This window comes from Colossoma macropomum, unplaced genomic scaffold (assembly GCF_904425465.1).
Source record: "Colossoma macropomum unplaced genomic scaffold, Colossoma_macropomum, whole genome shotgun sequence".
Classification (NCBI taxonomy): Eukaryota; Metazoa; Chordata; class Actinopteri; order Characiformes; family Serrasalmidae; genus Colossoma; species Colossoma macropomum.
In genome coordinates this window covers 8,223,748-8,245,445 of record NW_023494796.1, presented here as the reverse complement: position 1 = coordinate 8,245,445, position 21,698 = coordinate 8,223,748, and the positions used below count along the sequence as shown (strand labels likewise).

The following is a 21,698-nucleotide window of genomic DNA, read 5'->3' as shown; positions in this document are numbered from 1 at the left end:
ACGTGAGTCTCCTGAAAAATTTGGAAACTGTAATAAATACAAAGAGTGGACATGGTAAATACTGAAAAAACATGATGTCATATTCAGCTCTGCGTAAGTTGCTGCTAAAATATCTGTTCTCTACTTTTTTCTGGATGCTGATAAATAAATCTTTTTAATGACTGCTTTCATTGGAAATAAATAAACAAACCTTTGCACAGTACGTTGTCAATGTATTCCAAACTATAAATATAACACATTGATAGAGTTGGCAAGTAATTGTGTTGTTGAATTGAATACTGCTATAATTTGCTGTTATCATTTCATTATCATATCATTTTAACTGATATTTGATATTGAAGTTATTGAAGTTCTGAAGCTATTGCAGTAATAAAGACAAAGCGTGGGCACACTAAATACTGATAAAATTGACATTGAATTTGTTGAGGCCTCTGTGTAATTTTCTGTCACATGTAGCGTCGCTGATGGAATAAAACCTTATATCTCCATTTTTTCATTTTTTGAACCTGCCCTTTACATAGTGTGAACTTTTTATGATAACTGGACCAACACAAATGGCTTAAAATAGGAGTAAAATATCTTTACATTAACTTCCACTGAAAGTGAGGAAGTTTTTTTCCTCTCCTGTAAAGTCAGAAGGTTTTGTCTGACAGTAGCAATGTGTTTCTGCTTTTCTTCTTTGTTCTCGTGCTTGAAACGAAAAGGATGGTCTCTGACTTTTGCACAGTACGTAGGTCACTAACCTCAGTGCTGTGCTTCAGACTGTTTTTCACGATCTGAGCAAAGTGAAGCATACAGACACATTCAAACACACAAACACAGGCTTGCTTACTTTCATCTCTCTTCCTCTTGCTTGCGTCGGCCGCCGAGCTAATCCCCAGAATTCCACTGATGGAGTAGGAGGAGCCTGCAGCATCACTGGTTACCGCGGAGACCTGGGTCACGGCTACTGTGGACACTGACGGGTGACAGAGGTATAAAAGACCCTGATAGCGACCACACATACCTTCCAACTTCTGACACAACACTTTTATGTCAGTATGCACAATTATATGGAATTCTACAGAAAGCTTTATTAAAAGGTCCAAATCTTGCATTGTATTTGATGTGTTTTTGCATCACCATTTGCCAACATCTCTTTATCCTTTAGAATTTACCATGCTGTTTTTGATTCTGTGCCTTTAAGACTGATTAATGCAAATGAGCTCTGTTCTGATTGGCTGTTAAGCATCATGCGTCTCAGAAAGAAGTCTGGGCTCACACTCCCTATAACTTCAACACAAATGGGCGGAGCCAAACTGCTGTAGGGTAAGCAGGTGGATATATGTATACGTGTTGGTTTTCATGACATCACAAAAATGATTTAAAGCTGGCTGTTTTTGCGCCTTTAAGGGGAATTCCACTGTTTTTTTTAAATGTATGCATAATTCAACTGTTATGATTTAAATAAAGCCATTCTGAGTGGTTTGGTGTGGACTGCTCTGATCTAGAGAAACTTAAGATTGTTAAAATTTCACAATGGTGGTGATGGGAACCAGACATCCTAATGCCTCTAAAAGCTACATTACAGACGGTTTTTACAAGAGATGGTAATGAATATACTGGCTGATGCCTGAGACAATGTTTTTGAGAGAGGATTTTGGCCTAAAATGTATTTTAAAGTATATTTATGGTCAAGGGGTACATGCAGGGTGCTGTAAGGTGAAATGTACCACAATTTTTCCATCATTAACATCCCATATAAAAACTCTGAGGTCATGTTTAGGTTCACTGGTGCCTTTGGATGATAAATAAAATGGCTATATTTGTGTTGGAGATCAAGACCCCTGGTTCCTATGACCACCACTGTGAAGTCTAAATCTTCTGTACAATGAGCCATTTCACATCAAACCACTCTGTATGATTTAGTTTACACTTCAACAACTGAATTATGTAGAAATTTTATTTACACTAAAGAACAATTTCCCTTCAACAAGTTTGCCGCAAAATGTTCAAAGACACCACACACTTTAAAAAGATGCTTTTTCATGGGTTCTTTAGTAAAGGTAATGGTTCTATATAGAACCAGGAGTTAGTTTGCATGCCTAAATGGTTCTTTGCATAACAAAGTGTTCTTCAGACTGGTGGAGAATGTGTTGTATTCTACTGTTACAAGCTTGGCATTTTGAAAGTATAAGAACTCTTTTTGGTGCTGCACTATTAAAAGGATGGTGCTTTAAGGGTTTTTTAGTAAGAAAAATGGTTCTATATAGAACCGTGAACACTCAAAGAACCCTTTGCATGATTAAAGGGTTCTTTGCATCATGAAACGTTCTTCAGATTGATGGAAAATGCGCATGAATGTGCTATAGATGGTTCTGTATACCTTTTTTCAAAAAAGGTTCTTCTATTGTTACAAGCTTGACATCGTAACAATAGAAGAACCCTTTTGGGTGCTATGTAGAACCCTTTTCAAAAACCAACTACAGCACATTTTCTATCAGTCTGCTGAAACATTATCCATACAAGGAACCTTTTAAGCATGGAAATGGTTCTGTAGAGAACTCATGGTTTTAAAAAGAACCATCATTTTTTACTAAAGAACCATTGAACAACCATCCTTTTTAAAAGTGTAGTTAATGTAGTCGATTTTTCTATTGTTGTTGAAAACGTATCATCAGGTTTGTGTTAGCGCTGTTGCTCAGTGACTTTGGTGTCCAAGGCTCTTGCGCTAACAGTTCCCTCCAGAATTGATGTTTAAAGTCCTTCATGCTTTTATACAACACCAAATTTCTTTTTTTTAAAAAGCGAGGAAACTTGAGTTTTCCGTGATGCAGGCCGCTCAAATGACATATATCAGTCTGTGTAAACGTGGCTAAGGCACTACTTTCGTGTAAAACATTCAGTAAGCCTTTCCTGATCGTTGTACAACAGCAAGTGGACAGCAAGAGTAACTTGGCAGACATTTTCTTTCAAGCTGACACTTGATACCGATAGCGCAGGCCTTTAGCTCTAAGCGCTTGTGGCTAACGCTGAACCTCCATCATATTGTCAGCTGTTGATTTGGCATGTTGTTGCTTTCTCAATTGGCTGTTTTTCACTGCCAAAGCCCTTTTGGAAAAACAAGCTGTCAGTACGTTTTGTGCGAGCTGGGCGGATAAGACGCTAACATGCTTGCGGCTTTTCGACCTGTTAGCGCTCAGCCACAGAGGCTTCTTCCTGTCAGCCCTCCAGCCGCTCTCCCCCTCGCCTTATCTCACTTCCTGTCAGCTGATGTTCAGCTTGAGTGACAGTACGGTGGCCCCCGGGGGACGCTAAGGTGCGAAGACGCGGCTAATCCAGACTCCCAACAGACTGCACTAAAACGGAGTAGCGGGAGAGTGCGAGAGAGCGAGAGACATAAATAGAGAGAGAGAGAGACAGAGAGAGAGAAACAAATAGGCTGGTGAAGAGATAAAAGGCCTTTTTCTAGCCCCTCGCACTCATTTGCTAACATAATGAATGCATATCCCTCGATTTTTTCCTCTTGATTTATCATTTCAATTATCTGCTTTTCTCATTCTTTCTTTCTGCGTGTTTTTTTTTTTCTTTTTTCTTGTGGCGGACCGGAGACCTGAAGCAAGCGCTCTATATTCAAAATCCCTAAATTTCAATTTTCCGCCTGAGTATGAGAACGATTTATCATCGTAATCTGGAGTCTGTGCCGCCGCGGCATGCAGGGGGAAAATTAATTTAGATTAAGCGGCGATGTGCGATTATGAAGATTACTGACAGAGAGACAGAGGCGGATCCGTTAGGTGTGGAGTGGAGTCGCACCTTAGCGCCTCAGTCTGATCTCAGAGCGCAGTTTTGTAAGGCTTATGAGGCTCTAGATCAGTTTATAGAGGCAACATCTGCACACCTTCAAAATATAAATGGATATGTTAGGAATTCAGGAGTCCAGTCTGAAAGTAAGAGAGCTAGCATGCTAGTTGCATAAGCGCCAGGCTTTGTTTTTACTTAACTGTTAGGACAAGGTGTCAAACTACGTTCTGTGCCACAGCTCTGCAGAAACTAGGATTTCCCTTGTTGTAATGCTGTGAATTGAACACATGAAGGTCTTGCTGATTAACTAATGAATTTATTAGTGTGTTTTATGAGCAGAATGCTACACTCTGCAGAGCTGTGACCTGGAAGGAACTCAGTTTCACACCCCTGCTTTAGGAAGAGGTTTCTTGGACAAGGATTAGCCTAGTCCGCAAAAAACTGTAAATTTCAATGGTGATGCTGCATCAAAAAGCCTTTTTGTTAAGATTTTAGGATAATCTGGGTCTGTGAAACCAGCCACAGAAACTAGCTATCGCCAGTGCTAACAAAAGCATGTTTTAAGTCTACATTAATTACGTTGCACTAATGGCTTATTAAATCAAGTAGAGAAGTTGTGTTGACAGTGTAGATTTTAAGCAATCCAGACCACATCTGTGTTTGCAAGTCAACAAATACGAGATATTTTATTATGATTTGAATTTGATGAAGTTAATGTTGTCTGCAGAGTCTTCTTGAGCGGAAAGAAAAAACACCCCTCCTTGTTCTGTACATAGAAACTAAGGTGCAGTCTGTTTTGAATTTGTGATGTCAAGAAAACCAACATTTTCACCAACACAAATGAGTACCAGTTATCGCATCATCAGGTTTCAGGTCTAGACTTTGGGTTTGGGTTGTTTCTAAGAAGTGATTTTTTACATTGTAGATTTTTTTCTGTTTTAAGGAACGTACTTATGCACATGGGTGTGAGTTTCATTTTTAGCAGTACTAGTCGAACCTGGTTGGACTCAAGTTTCAAATTTTGCAGTATAAGTCAGGCCTGTTAGGGATTTAGCAGTGTAAGTCAAGCCTGGTAAGGTTCAGGTTTCAAATATAGCTGTACAGGTCGAGCTTGGTCATGTTTGAGTTTCAAACTTAGCAGCCAGACCTGTTTGAGTTCAGATCGGGCCTGGTCGGGTTCGAATGTCAAGTTTAGCAGTACTAGTCGGGCCTGGTCAGGTTCAAATTTCAAATCTAGCCATACTAGTTGGGCCTGGTCTGGTTTGTTTTCAAATTTAGCAGTACTAGTTGGGCCTGGTCTGGTTTGTTTTCAAATTTAGCAGTACTAGTTGGGCCTGGTATGGTTTGTTTTTAAATTTAACAGTACTAGTCGGGCCTGGTCGGTTTAAATTTAAAATTTAGCCATACTAGTTGGGCCTGGTCTGGTTTGTTTTTAAATTTAACAGTACTAGTCGGGCCTGGTTGGGTTCAAGTTTCAAACTTAGCTGTAAAGGTTGGGCCTGGTCTGGTTTGGGTTTCAAATTTAGTAGTGGCAATTGGGCCAGATGCGGCCTCAGGTATGGGCTTCAATTTCATGCTGACCTCTACACAAGACAAGCATAAAGTTACATAGGAGTATTACAGCATTTTTAAGGATGCTTACCTAAATTATGGGCAGTGACGTTTCCTGATTGGCCAGGCGGTTGCTGGACTTTAGTGCGAATGATCCTACAGAAGACAAAGAAGAAACAGACATCATTCGCATGTGTGCGTGAGTGTGGGTGAAGTGGCTGACATGGCAGCACAGCCTCACACTTCCTGCATGGCTGCTCAAGCAAAGCGTTCTCCCCCTCTCTCTCTCTCCCTCTCTCTCTCTCTCTCTCTCTGTCTCTCTCTGTCATTGTACACATGGTGTTAAACCTGTGAGCTGGACTCATGAATATGTGTGGCTTTCTGTTTCATACCCCCTGTTTCTGTCCTTTCTCGCTTCTTCTATCTGTCCACTTCTCTTTCTCTAAAGCTGCTCTGTGCTGCATCCCTCTTTCATCTACATTATACTAAGTACTTGTTTAAAAACAAATATAAAGCGTTCCTTGGAGCGACACTATAGAGGAACCACTTTTTTTGTAAATGAAATAAGTAAATTTAAAGAGGAATTTTTCAAAAGATTTTTCAAAACTTTTACATAATTAAATGGTTGAAATGTAAACAGAGTCAGTCGGAGTGGTTTAGTGTGAGATGCTCCGTTCTAGAGAAACTTACTGAGTGAGAATTCTTCACAGTTGTTGTGATGGGAACCAGACGTCTGAAAAACGTAATGCTTCTAAAAGCTCCCTCACGGACAGTTAATGCATAAAAGGTTATGAACATGTTGCCTGTTTTACTGAGAGAATGTTTTACAGTGGTTTTGAGAAAGTTTGGCCTAAAATTTCTTTACTTTATTTTTCAGGTTGACCCCAATTTATTATTCTCAACATTACATATAAAACCTCCACATGTAGGTTCACTGGTCATTTTGTATAGTAAATGTAATGTATATATCTGTGTTGCAGACATGGTGACCCCTGGTTCCTATCACCACCACTGTAAAGAAAGAGTCAGTAAGTTTCTCTACTATGAACCATTTCATTCAAACCACTCTGAATGAATTTCATCTCAACAACTGAATTATGCAAAAATACACAATTTGTAAAAGTTGTTTACTCATTTAAAGATTTTTTCTACATCCAACCTGAAAGTTAGCTGAGAGAAACCTCTACACACACCTGTTGATTGAGCTGACGCTGGGCACGCTGTCGTTGTCACACACTCTCTCGGCCAGTAGTCGGTCTCGTATCTCCCAGGCAAACATGGTGGGGTTTTGGCGTTTGTAATCGGCGATTTTGTCGACGACTTTGGGTGTAGCAACCTTTGGTTTGGATCCTCCGATCACCCCTGGCCTGATACTGCCCGTTTCATAGTACCTGTCAATCAAAAACCATGCGTGTCAGTCAGGGCGTGGTGGCAGTTCCATCAATTTCGGAACGTTAGAATCGACTGTAATTGATTAGAATAATATTCACTAGAAATATCAGATGATTTTCACACATATAAATCTTTATTGTTTTATTGTATATATTCCACTACTGTGTAAATAGATCTTCCACTTACTTTTGTAAATAATTCTGAATTGTGCCAAAATAATTGAACTGAACTGAATCATGATGAAACTTCATTTTCATGAAATTTCTTGATGAATCATAATCGATAATTTGAATCTTGGGAAACTTTGTAAATTAGTGATGCACTAAATCGTTTCCTAAAGAATCGTAATCAGTTCAGTTGTTGGTGGAGTTGAGATTCATGAGGCACTGAACTGTTTCAAAAATAACCGTAACTGAACTGAATCATCGTAGTCTTTGATTTTATTATGCATTGAATCATTTCTTAATGAATCATAATTGATTTGAATCTTGGTGAACTTTGTAAATTAGTGATGCACTGAATCGTTTCCTAAAGAAATGTTATTGAGTCATTGTAAAAATGTGAGGATTTAAGACTTATTGAATCACTTCCTAAAGAACTCTAGTTGAATCATGATTAAATGTGATTATTTATGATGTGATTATTTATGATGAGTGAAGCATTTCCTGAAGAATTGTACCCAAATCAAGTCCAGGTGAAAGAGATTTCATAAGGCAATTAATTGTTTCCTGAAGAACCTAAATAAAATGAAATTGTGGTAAAATTGCAGGTAAAATTGTTTCATAGTATAATTATAATTCAATCAAAGAATTCACAATGATTTGATATAATAATGATTCTCAAGGAAATGGATTTGCTGGTGATACCGGTAAATAACATGTAATATTTTATATCTATCATATGTATAGAATACATGATACTGTTATTGTTACATATATAATATGTATATGTGTCTGCATATATAAGCATATATATATATATATATATATAAAATATATTTCATGTCATACAAGCATCTATGTCTAGTAATATGTCCCATATGTGTTATATATTTGTATCTAAATGTAAAAACAATTTTATAATCCTAATCAAAAACCTAATCTCTGTCTTTACCTCAGTACCCAAAAATAAACCCCTAGCTCTTTCAATTTTAAAAAAATGAAACATTAAAAAATGAAACAACACACACACACACACACACACACACACACATACACACACACACACACACACTTTGTGATCTTCAGCTCATCTAAAGCACACAGAGATCCCACTGCCCCTCTTCTTCTTACGCAAATAAATAAAATCACATGTGTAATCAAGTTACACAGAAAGTGCGCAGCAGGCATAAACAACACGCATGTAAACAGGGATTAGCAGCCTCATACACAGACCCGCATATAACCGTGAGCACATTACGAAGCCGGGGGTCTCTCCCTGCAGTATAAACATAAAAACAGAGAAGCTTAATAGGCAGCTGTGAAAATCCCCTATTAACGAGAGGGCATGGATATTCATACACTTTATTTACTCCAGCACGCCGCACGCCCGTAACATATTATTAAACATATGTGTGTGTTTTTTTGTTTAGTGCCCGTGAGCCGCAGAGCCAGAGAGGAAATTAACACACACACACACACACACACACAGAGACACGGAGACGGAGCGGTAACGGTTGAGTGAGTTGGACTGGGGGGCTTGAGGGGGTAGAGCAGGAGAGAACAATGGCAAACACATTTTTTGATATAGCTAAAGGCCCACAGCACTAATCCAACACCTTCATCCATTCAAATGCTCCCTCGCTCACCCTCTCTCTCTCTCTTTCTCTCTCTCTCTCTCTCTCTCATGTCTTTTCCTTCTTTCTTTCTTCTTTCTATTCTTTATAAATCATTTCATTCTAAATCACTCTGCCTAAATCTCTCTCACTCACACTAACTCTACCTCTCTCTCTCTCTCTGTCTCTCTGTCTCTCTCTCTCTGTCTCTCTCTGTCTGATGCCTCTCCTTTATTTCATACAATGTTCCTATATATTTTTCTTTCTAGCTCTCTTTTTCTTTTTTTAAGTCCGATGCCTTTTTTCTTTCATCTTCCTACTTTTCTGCTTTCATTCTTTTTTCTCTTTTTCTCTTTTTCTCTTTCTCTTTCTGATGCCCCTTCCTTTCTATCGATGTTCCTACTCTCTCTCTCTCTTACTCTTTTTTTCTCTCATTCTTTTTTCTCATGCCTTTTATTTCTTTCATCTTTCTACTTTTTCTCTTTCTCTTTTATCTTTCCCTCTTTTTTCTCTCTCTTCCTGATGCCTCCTCTTTATTTCTTTCATCTTTCTATTTTCTCTCTCTCTCTTTCTTTTCTCACTTTATCTCCGTTTTTTCTTTGTCTTTTTCTAAAGCCTTTTTTAATTTCTTGCCTATTCTTACTCTTCCTTCTCGCTTTTTTCTTTCTACCTCTTTCTCTCTCTCCGTCTAATGCCTTTTCTTTATTTCTTTCATCTTTCTATTCTCACTCTTCTCTCCCACTCTTTTCCTCACCTTCTCTCTCTGTACCACACTCTCTTTTTTCTTCTTTCGCTTGTCCTCCCTCTCTTGTGTCTTTCCTTCATATTCTTTATAAATCATAAACCACTGTGTCTAAATGTCTCACACTCATTCTCTCTCTCTCTCCTCTCTCTCTCTCTCTCTCTCTCTCTCTCAGCAGATGTATGCCACCGCTTTCATTCTGATGCAAATGCAAAAATGTGATGAATCTTTTCCTTTTGTGACGGAGAAGCGAGAGAAAAGAGGGCTTTGACTCAAGCTTCCATTCGTGAGGAGAGAGACAGAGAGAGAGAGAGAGAGAGAGAGAGAGAGACAGAGAGAGTAAGAGAGAGAGATAGAGTTTTTGAATTTCATACTTAGTCGCCACAGAAAGAGCAGAAAACGCTGACTCAGCCGGCCGAGGAAACATTGTTCCGTCTGCAAATATATGTCAGGACGATTTGGAGGGGGCTCAGTGCGGACCGGGGGGATTATTAAGTTTAATTTGGACTTTTTGTCATAGTTTGAAAAGCATGCTTCTCATTAGTGTGTGGAGTTACAGACAGTGTAACATGGATTTTGACCTTTAACTGCTGTTAGGTGCCTGATTTGTAGTTAAAGTGATGATCAGTGTCAGAAATAGTGAATTCCTGACTAAAGTCATGTTGTGTCTCAATGTGCGTTTTAATGGCACAATGTTAAAAGGCTATTTATGGATTTTACAGGTGCAGTATATGATTTCAATCCAACACACTTTTTGTCAAATTCAGCGAATGTCCCCTTGCGGCCCGCTAGCTGTCCGTTCTGTGTGCGCACTGGAAAAAAAATCCAATGTTTGTACACAGCCCTGGCTCTGTAAATGGGAAACCAGAGACTTTGAGAATTGAGGATGAAGTTGGCTTCCTATTTGCATTTTCCCATTCCACCTTAAATGGTGCTGCAGTTTCATTCTGGCAGCTGATATTTGTTATATGCACAAATACCATGATGTAATGTTTACGAACAACCACACAGCAAGTGATGCAACTAACGTTAAAGCAAACTTCTGACACCAAATATGTCTTTAGAGAAATAGAGAAAACTATGTAAAAATGGCTGAATTATCACTTTAAAGGATGTGAAGTACAGCAACTGACTCTTCTGTACTGTTGAAGAATGTCCTGTTATCCCACTTTGAATCACCACTAGACTTCTTTAGATTTTCTTTAGAGATCAATTTCAAAAGAGCTATAGAACAAATCCAAGGCGTAAATAGGTCCGTCCTTTGTACCTGGTTATTATGCATTAATAGACCTTAACAACTCATGAATAAGCCTTACCTGCCCAATATCTTGCTGACGCAGCCATGGCTGACCCGGAGCTGGCGGGAGATGTCACATGGGCGCACGCCTTGATGGGCCAGCTCCACTATTCTCTGCCTGACCACATCCGGCAAGGGCCGCCCATTCACGAACACCCCCCCTAACTGATTCACCCCTCCATGCCCTGCAGAGACAGAGGGAGAGGCAAGGTGTGGGGTGTGAGAGAGGGAGCAAAAGAAGGATAGTCTTTGATACTGAATAGAAAATGATCATCATCATCAAATCAGCAAAACAAAACACTGCATATTAGTTTAATAGTAATTACTAAACAGTTATATTAGTCATAATAGATACTTAGAGGAGTACTCTAGTTTTTTTCCAACCTGCTGCGTCTACATACGGTTGATTACCATGGACAATAATTGCCCTCAAAAGAACTGAAAAACTTCCCTCTGAAACACACTTATAATGGACGCCAATGGGAGGGGCAGCTGCTTCTGAAGTCATGAGGTTAAAGCTTACAGCAAAAAGGAATGATTATTAACAACTGTTCAGACAGAAGTCAACAAATGGTTACAGCACAGTAAAGAAGAGTTGAAAACTGCCCCAGGGCGGGTTAGAGCTTCTGTCTTATAACTATAACTATAAACGAATCAACAATCTATTTGTGTTTAATTAGAGTTGTAAACTGTAGTTGACAGCATTAATTGATGCCCAACATTTCTTTTGCAACTTGCTTTATACTTTATTCAACAAACTCTGAGACTCCAAAATTTGCTAGCATAACTTCGCTTATCCCCCGACAACCTGAGCTTACAGAGTAAATTCAGTGAACTGAGTAAACGCAAATGAACTGGATAACTGTTATGTATTATGTCCACATTCATTTAACATAATATGGTTACTGATGAAAGTGAAGTAACATCTAGACTGTTTAAGCTGTTACTGTAGGGCCCAGATGGTGAAGAAACAGGCTCAGCAGTAGAGAACACGTTAACGCACACACAAGCCAGGAGCAAGACAACACATAGAGGTTAAGCAAACCTCTGTGCGGGGTGGATGGGTGTGGGGGGGGCACATCCAATATGCAAAGCCATTGGGAAAGTTTTACTCAATAAGGCTGCATTGATCAAACAAACACTTCACAGTATTTTACTGAAACAACAGCCGACTCGGATTCCCTCATTTACTTGCATTTGTTGAGTAACGTCAATGAGGCAGAATGCGGGAGGTGGGGGTGCTGAAGGGGCTGCAACACTCCCAGATTTCGTAAACACTGTTTCAAGCTCGTACCACTTAAGAACAAGTCAGCCAAAAGCAGAATAAGACTGAGGGGTCAGTAAAAGTGGCTAAAAAGTGTGGTAAATCAATACAGTTCTATGTTGTTTACACCAGACAAGCTTTCCAGCCTAAATACATAAAAATACATTCATCAAAATAAATATGAATAAAGGCTGTGTAAAATATGCACAGCTTATTTTTGACGACAGAGTGGAAGAGGAAATATCAGAACAATAAAATCTGAATATATTTTGTTCACGTGACATTTATAGTACAGTTTTGATACATCTGTGAATAAAAGCATCCAGAAAATTGACTTTTCTCGTTCTTTACTGTGGGAGACTCCGTTGTACACTGTATTAAAACTAACACCACAGGGTAGAGGCTGTAGTTTAACCTAGTTAGCTCTCACCGTGAGTTATTTACATGCTTTAAACCGGTGCTATTTTACAGCTACCAGATGAAATAATTAATATTAATATTATCACAGTTTAGTTTGCTATGGGAATATGAGTCATGTCTAAAAGCATGTTCTACTTGAACCTGTTTAACTTCATAAAACATCCATCACACGCTTTACCCCATATTAAGTCTCCCTTACTGTCAGCTCGTGCCTTTGTGAGGCATGAGTGTGTCTGTCTTTGACCTGAAGGTCACAGTAATGCATTCTCCACTTCACCTCGCTCATAATACATGGCCCTAGTGGCCAACCTGTGAATTACACATGACCTACTCACGCTCAGCAGCTTGTGAGTGGCTCGTCCAGCGTGTCGCTGTGTATGCATGTGTCACCATTAAATAAACCCTTCCCTTCTCTTCTCATTCCATTCATGGCTGAGACCTGTATGGTGCTGACCTTCATCTGTTTGGGCCAAACCAAAGCTGCTTTAATTCACAACTTCACAGCCTTCTTTTTTTCCATTTATCCTTCTCCAGCCTTCTTAAAATACTGTTTATACCTGTCTGATAACATTATGTCCATGTAACGGTGTATTAAGATGCTGTATATAGCTCATGCCATCAATCTGAGGCATTATGTTATCAGTGTATCCCTTGTTACATTTACTTCAGTGTGTGCGTGTTAAATACTGCCATGCTGTAATCCAGTTACTCTGTCATATTAACATACTGATTGCTTCGGAAGGGGACTGTGGTGAATGTGCTAATCCAGCCTGCAGGGATAATAGTTCTTAAACACAGCCCTGCAGGTTATATCAAACCAAATACACAACACAAAACGCTTCAGCTCAGTGCCAGTAGAGCATTACTGCTCCTCTGTCCAGCTTCTTCTGGGCCAGTAACAGAATCCTCTTGTCTGGATAACTGTGTGGAATATAACTGCAGTAAACGATTAAACGGGGCTTGAGTGGGTGTGGGGTTTGGGGGTGGGGTGGGGATGAAGGGGATGGTTTCAGCCTCAAAGTCCTTTTGGCTCAGGTCTGTCTTGGTCTTGGGGTAAGGTGATTGCAAATGTCACATGAAGTTTACCTGCCCAATGACATTCCTAGTAGCTGCTTAGCTTAGTTTGATTTACCAAAACCCAAGCTGTTTTGTTTGATGTCTGAAACTTGAGCCTGTGGTCTAAGGATGTGCAAATATGTGCATCACATCATGGACAGCTTTTTGTAGGTATGATATCTGCTGTCAGCACTAAGCTCGTTCAACCAGTGCAGCTAAACAGCCTTGTTTCTAGAAATCTCAATAAGTGTATTAATGCAGGATATCAATTCACTCAACAAGTATAAAAGTACACTTATGTTCACATGTGGGAAGACTAACTTTGTTCTGGTTTGCATGTATAAAATCAATAAGTTGTCATACACAACTGCTGCCTTTTACACTGTGTAAAAATCGTGATGAATGGGTCAATAAAAATGATCCAAAATTACCTGGAATAAAATTGTTTTTTTCCATTAACATCAAGTAAAGAGAGGAAGCCTGCTATTTTGGAGATAAAAGGTTTTTACTGACATTGACAAATGCTGCATTCTCTGTAAGCAGCCATCGCTTGTTTACTTGATCACTTAGGTCCATCATGATCACTTAGGTCCATTTTTTTCTTTGTGATTGTCCCTCCGTCCCTCCATCTTTCTCCCCTTTCTTTACAGCTCTCTACCTCCCTTCTCTTCTTCTGCTTTTGCCTTGCACACATGCTGCTTTCTTCCTAAGTAGCCATCACTCAGTCACTCATGTCTGCTATCACTTTGATTATTTATATTCATCACTTGATCACTTAGGCCCAATCCTTTCTTTAAGCCTCTGTTTCTATCTTTCTCTCTCTCCTTTCTTTCTGTGTCTCCATGCCTCTCTTGTCCACTTCTGCTTCTGTCACGAACAACACTGCATTCTCTCTAAGCAGCCATCACCTGGTCACTTAGGTCCAGCTGATGCTTTTATGTTTGTCACATAGCTTTTTTACATTGAAAGGCCAAAGAAGCTGGACTGATTTTGATGCATATCGTTCATCAGCTCTGAAGCAGAACACCGCAGATTAAAATCTTTCTGTATGCCTCTGGATGAATTACATAACTGCAATATATAACACATATCTCCATCTCTCAACCTCCTCTTGTTCTCTTCTACCTCTGCTTTGCACATGCTACATTTTTTGTAAATAGCCATTGATTTATCCTTTAGGTCCAACCAAAGCTTCGTCATTTAGATCCAAACACTTCTTCTATGTTTGTCTGCAGCTTGTACAGAGTATGTCACTGTAGACTGAAACATCTTGGCACAACTCAAGCTGAAATATATAACCACACACATGTACGATACAGGTGAGTTTGTGTGTGCGTGTGTGTGTGTGCGTGTGTGTGTGTGTGTGTGTGTTTCATGGCTGAATGGTCTACAGTAGCATTTTCCTTCATGACTTTCACTCCGCTCTCCATTAACTCAGCCCTTTCTTTTGGAACTCTCCTTGTCTGGGACCAAAACAGCCAGTGCAGTTAACCTGTGTCAATAAGAAATGCTGACCTTTGGCCTTTGATTCTGTCAGTAATGGCCCTCATACACCATAAAAGATGCTCAAATAGTGCAAAACAATTCCCCTGACTAATCTGCACTGCCCAAAATGGAATTCATTTTTCTGTGTTGTACTTTTTAGTTGGACCCAATCAATATATGTATCGGTTGGCTGATAATATCAGCCGATAATGAGGCCCTGCAGATGTATCAGTATCTGCAAAAATACTGATTAAGCACCGATGTTTAGTTACCTGTTCTACATCGGCAAAATTTGAGTTTAAAGTTAATGTGAATCGCAAACCATAGTGCACCGAGAATCACAAGAGAGACACAGTATCAGAGAGGGCTTCTAGGCTATCATTCACTGATAGGTGGAGGTGTTCGGAGGGGGAGGTGAAAAAAGCATTACATTTTCATAGAACATTATAGGAAAACAAGAATTTTGTCTAGTAAACGATAATTGTTATGCTTGATATAACAAGGGGCATGGACGAACAAGGTCAAAGAGGTCTTTTGTAATTTCAGGTTGAAAAGTGCCAGTGATATCAGTCAGTAACTAAAACTGTAATGGTCTTTTTCTTTTTTGGCCATTTTAAATCATATCAGCCAATATTACTGATTACTGGAGTTTTTAGCTCAGTAAAATGGGTATTGGTGACAAAATGTTCAAAGCTACGTTTTAGGAGGCCTACGACTCAGGCAGCTTTACCCTACATAGAAAAGCTTCAAGGCCGTCTGTGTAAACGGTGTGTGTAAACTCCCTTAATCGTTGTTTAAGGTGTTAAGCCCCATGCTGGAGGGCTTCCGGCAGTGGGCTTTCTCTGATACATAAAGAAAAGGCCCTGGCAGCTAAATAATTTATGAAAACACATATTAAAACAGTAGCTGTAATAGAGGATCACCCTGAGCTAGGCTAAGGCCTAATATTTAAGCCAGGCTGTATCTTCCCAGCGTCCTAACAAGCAGACCTGATCCGCAGCAGCGTCTGGCGAGGGGAGAATGAGCTTTCAAAACCAGCAGCCCTCCCTGCTTCACAACCAGAGGAAATCCGCAGTGCAATAGTCCAGATAACTCTCACTCACACCTATTCTACCTATTCTGAGTCTTCCTATCAACAAATGGGGGAGGGGGGATATCCGTCTGATTCTGTCTTGTGTGTGTGTGTGTGTGTGTGTGTGTGTGTGTGTGTGTATGTGTATGCATGCATATTTGTATGTGTGTGTGCAGTACCGTGCAAAAGTCAGAGGCCACCCTTCATTTATGTAACTTGCAGTTCATTAAGCACAATTGTTTCCACATCAGAAAAAACAGAACCCATTTAACAGACAATTGCACACAAACCTCAACACCTAAATTTAATATTAACATTTTCGATATTTAGTGTGTCCAACCTGTGCCTTTATTACAGCGTCCATCCTTTTCCATCTCCAAAGTTCAGCCTTAAAAGTTGCATTTACTGCTTCTCATCCTAGTAATCCCAAACACTTTCAGTGATGTTGAGGTCTGGACTCTGGGGTGGTCAGTCCATTGTTCTGAGAACAGCAGCAGCTTCTTTGTTTGATCTGCAATTTTTTTTCTTCTTTTTTCTATTTTCTTTTCTCAGTAAGAGCTTCTTGACAGCTACACATCCTTTCAGACTCATAGTGTTGAGTTGTCTTTTCACAATGGAAGGATGGCTGTGGAGCTTGATTTTCTCCTCTCCCTCAAAGATGAAAGCTTTAAGTGCTGTTTATCTGATAGGGACAGTGTTGGTGGTCTGCCAGATCTTGCAGGTGGTTGTCAGGAGTTACATTTTCTCTGTATCTTTTGATCAGGTTTTAAACTCTACTTTACAAAACTCAATTTCACTCAGAAATATTTCCTGAAAATGAACTTAACCTTAATATTTAAATGTTGCATTCTGTGTGCCAATGTGTGCATCTATTAGACAAATGCCCGTGTTAAATAATAAGCTATACTGCAATATTCAACATGTACCATATTATTGTCATGAAAGCTTTCAAATGCTGTCACTGCATTTTAGTCAAAGTTGCAGTTTCATCAGAGATTTTTCAAATATGCAGAGTAGCTGTGGTTTCATGAGCTCTCCTACACTGTCACATTGTGATCTCATGCTTTATTTCGAGCACCTTCACAGCTCACAATAAAGGTCGCAGTGCTGTCCTTTCATACTCAAAGTGCTAGCTAGAGTACCAAGGCCAAAGTCGTCCCACTACGCTGCTGTGGTCCCTTCACTGGCTTCCTGTACCTGCTCACTTCAGATTTAAAACCCTGACCAACAAGGCCAAAAATTGATCAGCCCCTCCATGCTTCCAAAACTCCGTCCATACCTCAAGCCCTCCGAGCTTCAGACCCACCATCCTTCAAGACACATGGAAGACAAGCATCAAGACTTTTCTCTGTCCTGGCACCCAGGTGGTGGAGCCGACTGAAGACCCACCTCTTTGTGAAGCATTTCAATGAACACTAATCTAGCACTTATTGAAATGTCTTGTGTTGCACTTATTCTGTACTGTGTATCTTCCTTTCTAGGTATCAGCACTGACTCTTGTTTATGGCAGTATCTTAGCTTAAAGGCATCTTTAGACTCCAGCCTACATGTACAAGCTAGGATACATTCCCTGAATGACAACAAAGCAGTTTTATACAGTACTGTGCAAATATTAGGGATCATTTATTTAATTTCCAGTCAAAACAGCCATTAATTACAACCTACTCATTTTCCCGTCGATATTTATGAGGATGAGTTGTGAAAAAAAACAAGACTTTCTAAAACTGGAGTTCAGAAAAGAATTACTAGACCTAAAGAAAATTAGACTCCTAGCAACCATGCAAGACCTGGTAGACCACCAAACCTGCCCCTACCAGATAAACAGCAGCAGAGAGAGGAGAAAATCAAGCTCCACTCTTACTTCAGATCTGAAAACATCCACAGGTGTTTCTGTCCATCCCTCCACTGTGAGAAGACAACTCAGCACTATGAGTCTGAAAGGATGTGTAGCTGACAAGAAGCTCTAACTGAGAAAAGAAAACAGACACACCAAACAAAGAAGCTGCTGGAGTCCAGACCTCAACATCACTGAATGGGTTTAAAAGAATGGAAGCTGCAATGAAGGTAAAGTGTGGAAACACTAAAAACTGACAAATATATTTAGTTGTTGAGGCTTTTGTCGAATTTTCTGTTAAATATGTTTTCTGCTTTTTTCACGACACTGAAAAATGAATGACTTGTACTTGACCACTCTGGCTGGAAATAAAACACATGAATGGTGGTCCCTGACTTTTGCTCAATGCTGTTCGTGCATGTGTGTGTGTGTGGGTGTGTGTGTGTGTGTGTGTGTGTGTGTGTGTGTGTGTGTGTGTGTGTATGTGTGTTCAGGAGAAGCCTAAACCAGTTTGTCAGATGTGAGATGTGATGTGTACTGTGTGTAAATGGAAGTGTTCCTGAAGCAGTGATTGATTTAGTGCAGTGTGGAAGTGAAATACACACACAGACTGAAAAACACATTCATGCTCCTCCAGCCAGAAAATCAACCCGATTAGAGACGCTCCTCCGTTCTCATCCTTTACCACACATTAAAGCCTTTTAAACAGCACCACGGCAAAAGACGGCAAAGCCACTGTGCACACACACACACACACACTCACACACACACACACACACACACACAGCTCAGCTCAGACACACTCAGCCCAACAGGAATACTAATGGATGAACAGAACTAAAATCTGCCCTGCGGTTTTCTTACTTCTGTGTGTGTGTGTGTGTGTGTGTGTGTGTGTGTGTGTACTTATTTCCTGCATTAAGGTTTTAAGATTTGTTCAGTGCTTAAAATTGTATTTTAGATATATTTTATATAAAGCCCTAATTTTAAGTAAAATAATAATAAAGCTTTTCATACTTTATATATATATATATATATATATATATATATATATATATATATATTTATTTATTTATTTACATATATACATATATATATATATATAAACATACTTATATGTAGTAAGATTGTAGATATTTTATTTAACCCTTTGTAATTTTTTTTTATATATATAATTAATCATTAAACAAATCTGAAAGCAATAAACAACTATATACAATGTGTAACTATATACAATATATATAGGCATATATATATAGTTGTTTATTGCTTTCAGGTTTGTTTAATGATTAATGTTTAATGCTTAAATTTGTACCACTAATCACAATTACTTTCGAGCTTTTTGGTTAATTTTTCCTTCATTACATTTGGATGAAATACAATTGCATTTGCTTTTATTTATGTATTTATTTGTTTGTTTAAATTCTCTTTTATAAATTTGAAATATTTAATTAATAATTAATTATTAATAAATAATGTTTCTCAATTTCTTCTTCTTCTTCTTTTTATTATTATTATTATTATTAGTAGTAGTAATCATCAGAAGTCATTGGTCACCTGAGTGCTCAAATGGTTCTTTGCATGATTAAACGGTTATTCTACATAGAACAAAAAAGGGTTCTGTAGAGCACAAGTTGTTCGATTTGAAACAATAGTGGTAAACAGGTTCTCCATCGTTAAGAAGAACCATTTAAATACACAAAGAACTATCTACGCATTCAGGTGGTTCTTTGAGTTGCCATGGTTCTGTATCCATTTCCTTTCCTAGAGAACCACTGAAGAATCATTTAATTAAGGGGGCTCTACACAGAACGCATTAGTTAGAAGTATCGTAGTAATAGTATTACAGTCGTACTATTATATGGCGTTAAGAGGGTTTTTGTTGTTTTAGTTTTGTTTTCTCTGATTATTATTATTATTATTATTATTATTATTATTACCGAAGATGTTTTTAAACTGGATTGTGAATAAAACCTCGACATGACTGAGCAGCAGCAGTGCGCAGTGCTGCTACACTCCGCTCTCAGAGAGTTGGAGCTCCACAGGAGCGCGGTTTACTCAGGAACACGGACCGAGCAGCGGAGGCGGCGGTGCTGATCTGCCGGCCTTCACTCAAACATCACACTCTCACTGTGCTTCACACTGAAAACACCCACTCGCGCTCTTTCATTCACTCTGCTCCTCTCTGTCTCTCTCTCTCTCTCTCGAGCGCGCGCTAAATCAGCGTGGAGCTCTTAGTGGGAAAAAGCATCCAAATGGCGTGTTTGTGGTCGGTGTGACAGTCTGAGAGCTGGTGACACACACACGGAGAAACAGCGCGATTAGCTCCGCTTTACACACCATTCACCACAGAGAGGGAGAGAGAGAGAGGGAGAGAGAGAGAGAGTCAGAGAGACAGAGAGAGAGAGGGGAGGGAGAGAGAGAGAAAAGAGAGAGAGAGAGAGAGAGAGAGAGAGAGTCAGAGAGGCAGAGAGAGGAGAGGAAAAGAGACAGAAAGAGAGATAGAGCCAAAGAGAGAGAAAAAGAGTCAGAGCTCACAGCGCTGCTGCGTTTCAATATCAATGTCTTCACATCAAACATTAAAACCAGAAACACACAATAATAATAATAATAATAATAATAATAATAATAATAATAATTTCCAGGAATTTAACTCGCTCGACAGATCATTAGATCGGGCTCTTTGTAGTCTGGAAAGAACAGAAAGATTAAAAGGAGAAAAAAAGAAGCAAACATGAAGAAAAAAGCTAAAAAGAAGCGAAAAAAGGCGAGAGAAAAACAAACCGAAGGAAGGATGGAAAACAGAAAGGAAAAGAAAAAAGGAAGGAGAGTGGAGGGAGAAAGGCAGGACGTAAAATTAATGGAAGGAAAAAGAAAACTGAAGAAAAAGCGAGAGATGAGAGAGAAAAAATGAAAAGACAGAAAGAAAGAAGAGGAAAAATAAAGCGAAGAAAAAACGAAAGATATGAGAAACTGAAGAAAGAAAGAAAGTAAGAAATAAAGAAAGAAAGAAAGAAAGAAAGTACGTGAGCGGGTCTCATTGCTGGTCACGACCGACTGACCACGTAAAAAATCTCGCCATCAAACAAACACGTTTGAAATCGTCCTGAACTCAGTACTGAAGCCAGCAGGCCGAGTTTAACCGCGGAGCCCGTTAACTGTCCAGCAGTAACCGGCTGACCCTCACAAACACCCGGATCATGATGGTCTCTGCTCAGTCGGGGGGTCTTTGGGAGCAGAACCGGAGAGCTGTGGACACACTGAGAGTCTGGGTGTTGGTTTATGGTGTGGTCAGTGGAGCTTCTGAACGTTTTGCCCCCCAACATCCGGATCATGGTCAGCTTTTGCCCCGCTGCTTGCTGCCCTTGGCCTGGGTCTTCACCCCCTGTTGTCCCCTTCTGGGGTCAACACGGAGGGTCCAGACTACCATAAAGGCCACGAGGTAACTCAGCACAGCACCAAACCCAAACACTCCAGAAATACCACATTAATCTATACAGAATCCCAACACACCCGGAGAGCCCCTCAGACTGTCCACAGCCCCCATGACACCCACCACAGCCTGGGCTCGTTCTGGGGTCAATCACTGTCTGATTTCAGCGGACGCACCATTTTAATGCAGTCGCTAAGCTGATAAGGTTCAAACTGAACACCATAATCATTTACAGAGCATCTCCACAGTTTCGGTCCAGGCTGACCGTTAATCTACCAAACCGTCAGTCTAGTCCGCACCGTTCACACTCTTCACCCCAGCCCGAGCCACATATGCAGCACAGACAAGCGAACTGTGGTAAACTTACTGTGCATCGCGGCGAAAGGGTCGTGTTTGCAGTGGATTTCCATAGATGAGCTGTCAGAGCCACGTTCACGAGGCCTTTCACCAAAAAATAAACAGTAGTATCTAAAAAAAATTAAAAATGGGGGCTGAACCTACATGAGCCCAAATAAGGTCAACGGTGAAGGAGTTGTAGGACTTTCTGGCGTTTAAAAAACGAAAAATAATAATGAAAAATGATTAAAAATAAAAA

General features: G+C 39.7%; 1 protein-coding gene across 1 annotated transcript in view; it reads right to left on the bottom strand.

Moving 5' to 3' along the window:
- Window positions 1-21,698, bottom strand: part of pax5 (paired box 5) — an 87,775-nt gene that overhangs the window by 49,382 nt on the left and 16,695 nt on the right. The window contains exons 3-6 of the mRNA XM_036583753.1: window positions 10,559-10,724; window positions 6,528-6,725; window positions 5,426-5,490; window positions 833-958 (exon numbers count right to left, since the gene is read on the bottom strand). Coding sequence (XP_036439646.1) covers window positions 833-958; window positions 5,426-5,490; window positions 6,528-6,725; window positions 10,559-10,724 — 555 coding nt within the window. The remainder of the gene's footprint in view (window positions 1-832; window positions 959-5,425; window positions 5,491-6,527; window positions 6,726-10,558; window positions 10,725-21,698) is intronic.